Here is a 9,308-nt window from a genome sequence, read left to right as displayed (position 1 = left end):
AAAGTTGCCAAAATGTATGGCCAAACGGGAGCTTAATAATTTAAAAACCGCACACCGACCGAATAACCGATTAAATCAAAACTGAAAAACCAAAATTCACGGTTCGACTGATTTTTTCGGTTCGGCTGGTATTATGCCCATCCCTACAAAGAACTAACTTGATTTGAATAGAATTGGTAGTATTGAAAATTTAAAATCAACTAAAGCTTTATCTCTGTGAAATTAAACAATATTTAATTTACCTTAAATGATAGTGTACGCATATGTCCCCGGTTCGATTCTACGCATCTCCATATTCTACATATTTTGCTTTTTCTATTTTCCGATGATATGTTAAGCAAATGAATGAGAAAATGACAAAAATAGTCTCTTATTTATTGAAGTAGGTCAAAAATAATATCTTAAATATATTCCTAAAAAGTTTTAGTGCTTTAACTTGTCAAAAGTGAACATATTATGGTCTGTCAAATATTTGATAAACTCCTATTGTTCGATCTAACGGGAATTATGTATTTTTTGAGGAAAAATTAGGCTACCATCAAACTTTTATAATGTATTTACCATTTGTAGTTATACTTTCAGCAAATTTACTATTCGTAGCTATATTTGAATTTTATAGGATATCCATAAAATAAGAGGTTAATTGTTTTGAACTGAAACAAGAGAGCAACAAACTCTCGTAGCTTAATTGGTTAGAGTGCCCGCTTAATACAATATTTATTTTGATTGTCACTTAAATTTTATTATATTGTATCGTTAAATCCATCGTTACATAACGACGAAAAGTTGGGGTGGTGACGTCGTTCTCTTGCTTTTTTCTCTCATCTTGCCCTTTCTTATTATTAAATAGTCAAATTTTATCCTTTACCGTGCTTTTTATAGAATAATTCTACTTCGTATCCTATTTTTTCTTAGTAATGTTGCAAGTTTATTCTTTATATTGTTGGTGCGTGACATCATGAAGCGACAACAAACGATACAATTTATCCAAACATTATATTCATCAAACAATACAATACAATGCAGAACAATATAATACGATACATTATGGAACGGCATGGAACAACAATCCAAACAAGTTGTAACGTTCACTTTGATAAACCTAAAGGATAAAAATGATCAGAAGTATATTTTAAGGGACCATTTTATACCTATCCTTAAACATAAGGCAGAATGGCCTAAATGGCACCTATACTTGTGCAACTTTGTCATGCCGGTCCCCAAACTCAACAATTTGCCAACCAAACCCTTATACTCCTTCAAACCGTGAATAATAAACGCTTATGACGGGAAGCTGTCAGTGCGTGTAACACAATCTCTTCCATGTTGGCTACCACATCAAAAATAATAATGTGTAGATGCCATGTCACTTGGTAGATTAAAAATAATTAAAATCAAAAAATAAAATTCAAACATTAATCCCCTAATCATCTTCCTCAAATGATGCGATTGCTGTGAACAGTAACACAGCAACACTTCATTCTGCTGCCAGAAATGGGCATGTGTCGAAGCAAAACTGATATTTATCATATCTATTCTGGTTCAGATCAAGTGATTCCAAGCAGCGGAGATTGTTCTCCACTAAAAATACCATCGACCCACCAAGTTTCAGACAATTTCAATGCCGGAATAGTCTCCTCCAACCAACTGAATATGGCCGGCGAATACCAGTTGGTCGAGGATGGAGCTACAGGTGTCCAAATTGAACAAGACCAATACCAATTGACTCCAACTGAGCAAGTGATTGATGCCAAACGATCGAACAACAACTACAATGAATCAATCGTCACAATAATTCAAAGAATAAAATCTGCAGAATTGCAGACACCACGTGTTCGATGAAATGCTAAAGTCAGGGGAGGGGAGAAAGAATTGGAGAGAAAATGTTGAAGAGAGAGGAAAAAAAGAATTGGACAGAAAATGTTGGAGAGAGAGAAAAGCATAGAAGAAAAGCTCACTTTTTTTCAACAATGGAGGATGAACAATCGGGAAGAAGATGACAGCCAAAAAATGGCTCTTGGTGCCTTTTTAATAGGCCTCACGCTCCTTAAACGAGTGTAGCACACGCACTTCAGTAAAAAATGCCACATAGGATGAGCGGGGTTTAAAATGCTCAGTTTTTAAGGGTAAGGGAATTTGGTTGGTAAATTGTTAAGTTTGGGACCCGGCATGACAAAGTGGCACAAGTATAGGTACCATTTAAGTCATTCTGCCTAAACATAAAGATCTATATTTGTCAATTGCTCTAAATGGACAGAAACAATCATTACCGTTACGCCCAACCGTCAGCTCATCCTAGCTTTTCCAGAGTCATCGCCACCATGACGCCACCGAGTATCTCCGTTATCCCGTCCTCCTCCACCACCACAGTCTCTCCGAAACCACTAAAACCGCCGCTGGTTGTACAACCACAACTGCCGTCGCTCGAAACCAAGGTTTTCAGTCGCAGGAACGCCGTCGTTTGGCTCTCACTCATTGCTCCTCTCACTTATCCTGCGTCTGCTCTCTCCTTCGGCATATGTACTTATCACTAGTTTTCTTCAACCTAAAATTAAGAATAGTTTATCTGAAAACAATGAAATTTAGCCTAAATTTTAACTGAATTGCTTTTTTCTTTGTGCGAAATGTTCTCAGCAGGACCAAAAGAATGGTTAAGAGATCAAAAGAAGAAGACTGCCAAGTACCTTTTGGCTCCAATCGATGCTTCTAGAAACATCCTCGGCTCTGCTTATCTCTTACTCAGTACATACTAACATACTGTTTATTTGGAAATTGCTCTTTTTCTTCACATTTCTGCAATTCATGAACTGGATTAATTGCTTTGTATTTGACAGCGAGAACTGAACCTGATTTTGGTGAAAAAGAACTTGAAGAAGTTCAGAGCTTATTGAGATCTGCTGCAAGGGATTGTATACCTCAAGAGAGGAATTCTTTTGTTCAGTTTCAATCAAACAGTGGAGTTGAGGTTTGACCTCTGCTTTGGCTTTGATTTAAAATAGTTTACCGGCTTCTTGCTGATTTTGATGGACTTATTAATCACATTTAACTCGCGGCTGCATATTTTATTTTTAAAATTGCTAAGGTACTTAGTTCTAAACCAAGTGGTTTCACTTTGTGTATTGAGAGTTTTGCAAAGCATAGCCGGTCCAAAGTTATTACATTAAAAAGGATGTTGTAGGTTAATGGATAGAGTAAAAATGATCCAACTAAAAATCCTCTAAATATGAAATTGAGTTGAGTTGCATGTATACTGATGATCTGAGGCAGATGCAGGATTTGAACTTGATGGGTTCAACCTATAGAATTTTTAGCATTAAATTTATTATACCTCTAAAATTATGAGTTCAAAATGTATTTGTTAAAATATTAGTGTTTTGCGTGCACCCGCACACACACACGCACATACATATATATCCATGTCGAAAATAATGGATTCGGTTGAACCACTAGCTAATAAACTACATCTTTCGCTGCAATGATTCATATGGCCGATCTCAACTGGTTTGGGATTGAGCTATGGTTGATTGATTGAAGTGCATTAGTGGTGTGGACATGTTAATAATTCTTTTACATGAAGATTGTGTTTTGTTGTAATGCAACTTCCAAGAGTAACATGAAAGATAGGGAGGCGAAAACCATGGAAACAAAGCGAATAATAATGCAAAAAAGAGTGATAATGTTCACTCTATTTTCTAAGTTGATATACCTTTTTGACCTGTGTTGTATTGTATGTTCTTCGTGGCTGATATGGAAGATTCCTAATTCTCAGGTCTGCACTTTCCGGTTGGTTGTGAAAAATGCTTCTTCTTTGCTTGCTGACAAGGACCCGGTAAAGTTAGCAGCTGAGACCAAGCTTATTGATCTCATAAGGTAGCCAGTAAAACGTATTTTGCCTTCAAGGTGGAAGTTGTATTACCTGTTTATTAGCAGATATTCTAGAATATGTTTTTGTTAGTAGCTTAGCAACTTATCTTACGCTCAGTACCTGCTGGCGGTTAAAAAAATCTTGGTGGAGAAATTTCTCATTATGTGTTTCCATGGAACTATCCTTAATAGTTACTATTTAGTTTCTATAAGGATATGGAGGATGTGTACATTTACTGCCTGTTTGCCATATTTAATGTGCTCTGAAGACGTTAAAAGCCAGTCTTGAGTTATTACTATGAGACATATATGAACGTGTTTGTTTAGACTGGAGAAATTTGACAGAAATTTTGTGACACAATATTTCTGTATTTCATGGTTGCAGGTCTTTTGCTTCTCTCAGTGACATGGCAAATGAAATAGATGTGCAAGTTGCTTCTAATAGGTATGGCTACTGATTTGCAACAATCCCTATTTATTTTCTTCTCAAAACTTGTGTTGGTTTCTTTCACGTAAAATTTTCCATTTATATATGACTGACAAACATGATAACAAAATTAAATGTTTCATGCTTGCTTTGTCCTTGTCTTATGGCATGGATCTGCTCTACTTTTTACAGACAAAAGGTCGCAAATGCTCTCATGGATACAGTCACTTGTCTGGACAAGCTTGAGCAAGGCGTCAAGGAATGCCTAGAAGTTTGATGAATCCTTATTCAAGTCAAAGAATGAACAGGATGGATTCTGCATTTGCCAATTTTGAGATGCTTTTCCTTTAGGTTTGGAAGGGCAAAAAGAGAAATTGTAAAATAGGTTGTACATCCATTTAAAGTTCAAGTTTATCCTTTCATTGTTTTGATTTTCTCCTGTTAAATGCATTTTACCTCAGTCGCTATCAGTTTTAGTGAGCAGACATATCTTCACTTCCATTGAAATTACGAACAAGTGAATTATGATGCATAAAATCGACTCTTTTCTATTGTTTTTCTATGTGAAGAATTGATGGCATTACAAATTTGATGCTCTTTGCTCTACAAGTTACACAACCTGCATCAACTTTACTAGATATTCTGCCCACTTGATGTAGTGGACTGAGTTCATATTAGTTCTTGCCTCATGATACAATTAGGTAGTCTGTTTGGCTTTGTGGTATTCCTTTTCTATATAATGGCAGTAAAAGACTAAATAACAGAGCTTGGAAGGTTGTTCACTTGGAGCTTATGTGTATTGTATGGAAGGAAAGAAATCTTGGTATTTAATGGGATTAATAACTTTTTCTCACAAAATTTTCAATCTTTTTTTCTACTTTCTTGGAGCACATAGTGCTCACTGTAGAAAGCCATATTTATGTCTGCTGTCATTATGTACCTCTATAGTTTCTCCCTTTCCATGAGCACTATATTCATAATTATTAAAAAACAGTAATAATAGATATATTTGTTTATTGGTTGTGTCGGTAATACTGTCCAACATTTGTTAGTTGTACCATTACATTAGACTATTAAATTTCTTGCCAAACTTGCTCAAATCTACAATATAGTGATATGATAGTTACCTAAGCTGCATTGATCTCTTAGTGAGTAGATTTTCAACGTGATATGGTAAAGGTGATTCTTGTGAAGTCCAGGAATTGATATGAAAGCAGAACTTCAGGAATGCCTGCCAAGCAGTACGTACTGAGGGATTGGATTATGCTTAGCTATGCCCCAAACAGAACTGAGAGACTTGAATACATAGGATAAGAATATGTATCATAAGGATTGGATTACGCTGTTTTAAGCGTACCAAACAGAACTGAGAGAATTGAGTACATAGGGTAAGATAAGAGAATTGTATATATGAGAGTTTCATCTTCAACAATTTATAAAGCTAATGAATTGTCCATGTCCCGTGGACATTTCAATGTCAGAGTCAGCTCGACGATTTCAGAAGTAAAATCTGTAGAAATTGGCTATTTGTACATAGAGTGGACTCTATGAGTATGCTGAGTTTTTGTCATAGTTGACAATAGCCACTCTTGAGATTTACTCTATACATATAAGTGGTTAGCTATAATTTGAATCTCTTTACTGGATTGATGGAACTATATCCACTTTCCTCACGGGCTGTCAACTTTTCCAACTGAATTATAATTTGTATGATATACTCTTCTCATGCTTATTTGCTTTATCAGGGCTGACTAACCGTTCAACAACTGTATTTGCAAATAGTATGTAACTTGCCGCCACTGAGAGGATGACACATAAAACTTCTAGCAATAGCACAAAGAATTGGAATCGCTAACTGTCTACTGGCTAATTCAAGTATGGCAGTAGTTGCTAAGTTCAATGCTGCACAAATAAGGTGTTCTTCAGGTAGTAAATAGCTCACTCTTGTGAAGCTTCTCTGTTCCTTAATTGCCATTTGGTCATACTGACAAAGGATGTTTTCATTTTATATTTTATACATAATGTTTCTATGTTGCTCGGGATATAGAACAAACTTTTTCGGAGATTGGGCAAAATAGTGCGCTGTTGTCTCTTTTTAAACTCTTGCAAGAGTTAGAACTGGAGGGGAAAGAAGGTGCTTGAAACATGATATCATGAACCTTTTTTAAGTATTACCTAGATCTTGAAAACATAAAAAGTCTACTAATCACAGGTTAAATAACATAGTCACACGTATAGCTAATTGGTAAGATGACAATTACAATCAATGAGGAGTGCTTCTAATCTTAACAGTAAGTTAGACTTTATTGGTGAACTATTCTTATAATATTCACAAAATAGTTTGATTTGGTGGCTCTCCAGAAGCTTGAAGCAAATACAACCTACAACATGGTGTTCCATCATCTGGGTGAGTTTGAAGTGACCTGGGCAAGTTGCGCAACTTGTTGAACAAATTTAATGGGTCATGCAACAGCCCAAAATGGGCATCTGGGTCACCAATTTGAGAAAGTTTAACATCAGCAAATCCTAGTGATGGCAATAACTGATCAGGATAGTCGCTATAGAAATGGAAATTTGAGCTGGACATTGTGGTTGATTGCTTGTTCATGAAGTCCGCTAAGAGTACTGTATGAGCAAAGGTACAGTTATTTGCGATAATCTTCAGTACTTCCATTGCATTTGAGTGCGAGAGATAGTAGAGAATGCCCTCTAATACCCACACTGTATTCTTATTTAGCTTTAAGCCTGATTGTTGAAGCTTTTCAAGCCAGTCCTTTTCTCTCAAGTCAGCTGCCACTCTGTTCAATGATTTTACCATCATGTTTTGCTTGTTTGTTGCCTCTGCTGCTGCCTCTAAAATAGTGGTTTTCATTAGCAGAACTTCGGGAAAATCAACTTCAAAAATGTTACTGTCTTTCAAGCAACTCAAGCGATATGCCCTTGTATCCATACCTGCAGAAGAAGAACAGACACTGGTTTGCTCTATAACATTTTCTCTAAATGAAATCGAATAGCTTCCAAGGACTGAGCAATGAAAATACTAGGTGAAATATGCATACCCTCTTGTGGTGGACAATCTATGTCTATTCAGTGTTCAATCTCCATGTCGAGGCCATAACTCAAAGGAATTAAATAACATTCTGTTCATCAAATTTTAAATGGATGTATCAAATTACCTAGTCGTTATTTGTTTTTTCTAGAATTCTTTTATCTAAACATAGTCATAGTTGCTCCTAAGTGAAAGGACTGTATTTAATGAGAGACTATTTTTATCATCAGATAAGATTAGTGTATCGCCAGTTGATGGCTAGTATTTTGGGGATTCAGAGCTGGAATCTGTTGCATCTTGTTAATGTTTAGTTGGTATATGAATCACTGACATATTAATTTCCTGTGATGGGGTGAGTGACAATTGATCAGTTCAGTGACTGGCTACTAACAGGGTGTATGTAGGATTTTGCATAAGCGATATCAGTGTATTGACACAATTCAGACTTGTAAGTTTATTTGGATTTAGGACTGCGGTTATTTTAAGGCTTTACTTCTGGTCCCAATTTGATGTTGCGAAGCTGTGTCAGATGACACCTCTTGTCCCTGCCACTGACTACAAATTACTAAATGAAAACTAGTCAATTGCCATTAAGTAGCAAGAAGTATACATCTCTATATCTAAAATGTCACAGGGTATATATAGTGCAAGAGATCATGTTGAAACATCACTTACCTGCTCCTAGAATGACAACTTGTGCTCCTCCACCATCAAAGGAATTAAGAGCTGCTTCAATTCTTTTATCAAACCATAGTGTCCTAACAGCAATGATAACTCCAGAAACCTCTCTAGCACTGTTGAGGATGTCTTTCTTAATCTTCTCATACAACTTCTTCAGGTATGTCTCTCCTGCAAGTAACTCTGCTAATGGATCATTTATCACTTGTTTCCATAGTGCCCTTCCTGCTGCAGTTTGACGTGCCGATTGTCTTAAAGAGTCCCAATTTTGCTCTATTTTTGAATGAATTTCTCTGATGGTTTCAGTGTACAAAGAATCAGGTAGTATAAAATCTGGCAAGCTACCATTTTCTTGATTAGACATTATTGTGCTGATTTTTAGTGACTAATAGAAGGGAAGAACTAAAGAGATAAGCCATGCAATATATAATAAAACAAAGAGTACTATTGAGAGGAAAAAGGTTGTTATTAGGGATAAGGAAAGACAGCCACACACAACCAACGTCTGAGAAAAATAGCTCAATCGTGTCCAGCTTCTCTGTGTTAAGTAAAGGAAGGTAATGAAGCAGGCCACGACAACCATCAATTTTCATCCCTTTGCCTAGCACTCTTTGATTCTTTCCCCCTCTTAACACTATCTTTAACGAGCTAGGAAATTTTTAAATTAAGAAAGAAAAAAAAAAAGCGTAAACTGGATCCGACATGTTGGTCTAAGACAGTTGATAGATACTCTTAATATAGTGTAATATTATCCGCTTTCGATCAAGCCTACATGGTTTTCTCCAAAAAGCTTCACATTATTAATAGTATCATTACACCTTACTTATAGCTTCTTTTTCTTATCAACTTACAATGTGAATGGGAAAACTTTGTTCACACATCCAATAATCTTCCCCTCTAAGTATACCATATAATCCATCACCAAAATTTATAGGCTTATTTGGAAAGCCACGAGCTTTTCGTATCTAGATAGCCATGAACTTCTTCTTGTGTGTGCGCCAGCTTGCAAACGAGTAAAGACAGTAAGCCGACTTTTTTGCACCATCTCTATACTCGTGTCATTACTCTATCAGCTCTGATACCAATTGTTGGGCTAAAACAAGTCAAATATATTCTGAATATGGTGTAATATCGTCAGCTTTCCTTTGACTAAGCTCGTAGTCAGCTTTCCTTTTGACTAAGCTCGTATGATTTTCCCAAAAAGCATCATAATATAGTGTGATATTCTCTTATCAACTTTCAATGTGACCCTTTGTTCGCTCATCCGACAACATCGTCAAGGGTGGATGT

General features: G+C 36.2%; 2 protein-coding genes across 2 annotated transcripts; one reads left to right on the top strand and one right to left on the bottom strand.

Moving 5' to 3' along the window:
* On the top strand, positions 2,231-4,874 carry LOC109224894. Its single transcript, XM_019389461.1, has 6 exons — positions 2,231-2,520; positions 2,635-2,742; positions 2,835-2,965; positions 3,770-3,870; positions 4,250-4,309; positions 4,484-4,874. The coding sequence occupies exons 1-6, from the start codon at positions 2,250-2,252 to the stop codon at positions 4,566-4,568; spliced, it is 756 nt and encodes a 251-aa protein (XP_019245006.1). The 5' UTR covers positions 2,231-2,249; the 3' UTR covers positions 4,569-4,874.
* Positions 6,443-8,619, bottom strand: LOC109224893 (putative S-adenosyl-L-methionine-dependent methyltransferase Mb0746c). Its single transcript, XM_019389459.1, has 2 exons — positions 8,016-8,619; positions 6,443-7,243 (listed from the first exon to the last, which is right to left on the bottom strand). Exons 1-2 carry the CDS (start codon positions 8,380-8,382, stop codon positions 6,621-6,623), a joined length of 990 nt encoding a protein of 329 aa, XP_019245004.1. The 5' UTR covers positions 8,383-8,619; the 3' UTR covers positions 6,443-6,620.

The sequence above is a fragment of the Nicotiana attenuata genome, chromosome 4, assembly GCF_001879085.1.
Source record: "Nicotiana attenuata strain UT chromosome 4, NIATTr2, whole genome shotgun sequence".
NCBI lineage: Eukaryota > Viridiplantae > Streptophyta > Magnoliopsida > Solanales > Solanaceae > Nicotiana > Nicotiana attenuata.
This window is presented reverse-complemented; position numbering and strand designations above follow the sequence as displayed.

What these genes read in the sequence shown, in the direction of transcription:
- LOC109224894 (XM_019389461.1), top strand. Translation starts at nt 2,250, where the DNA reads ATGGACAGAAACAATCATTACCGTTACGCCCAACCGTCAGCTCATCCT. An exon ending in TGCTCTCTCCTTCGGCATAT is followed by an intron (nt 2,521 to 2,634) that starts GTACTTATCACT and finishes AAATGTTCTCAG; the next exon opens with CAGGACCAAAAGAATGGTTA. An exon ending in AATCAAACAGTGGAGTTGAG is followed by an intron (nt 2,966 to 3,769) that starts GTTTGACCTCTG and finishes CCTAATTCTCAG; the next exon opens with GTCTGCACTTTCCGGTTGGT.
- LOC109224893 (XM_019389459.1), bottom strand. Translation starts at nt 8,382, where the DNA reads ATGTCTAATCAAGAAAATGGTAGCTTGCCAGATTTTATACTACCTGAT. An exon ending in AGTTGTCATTCTAGGAGCAG is followed by an intron (nt 7,244 to 8,015) that starts GTAAGTGATGTT and finishes CTTCTTCTGCAG; the next exon opens with GTATGGATACAAGGGCATAT.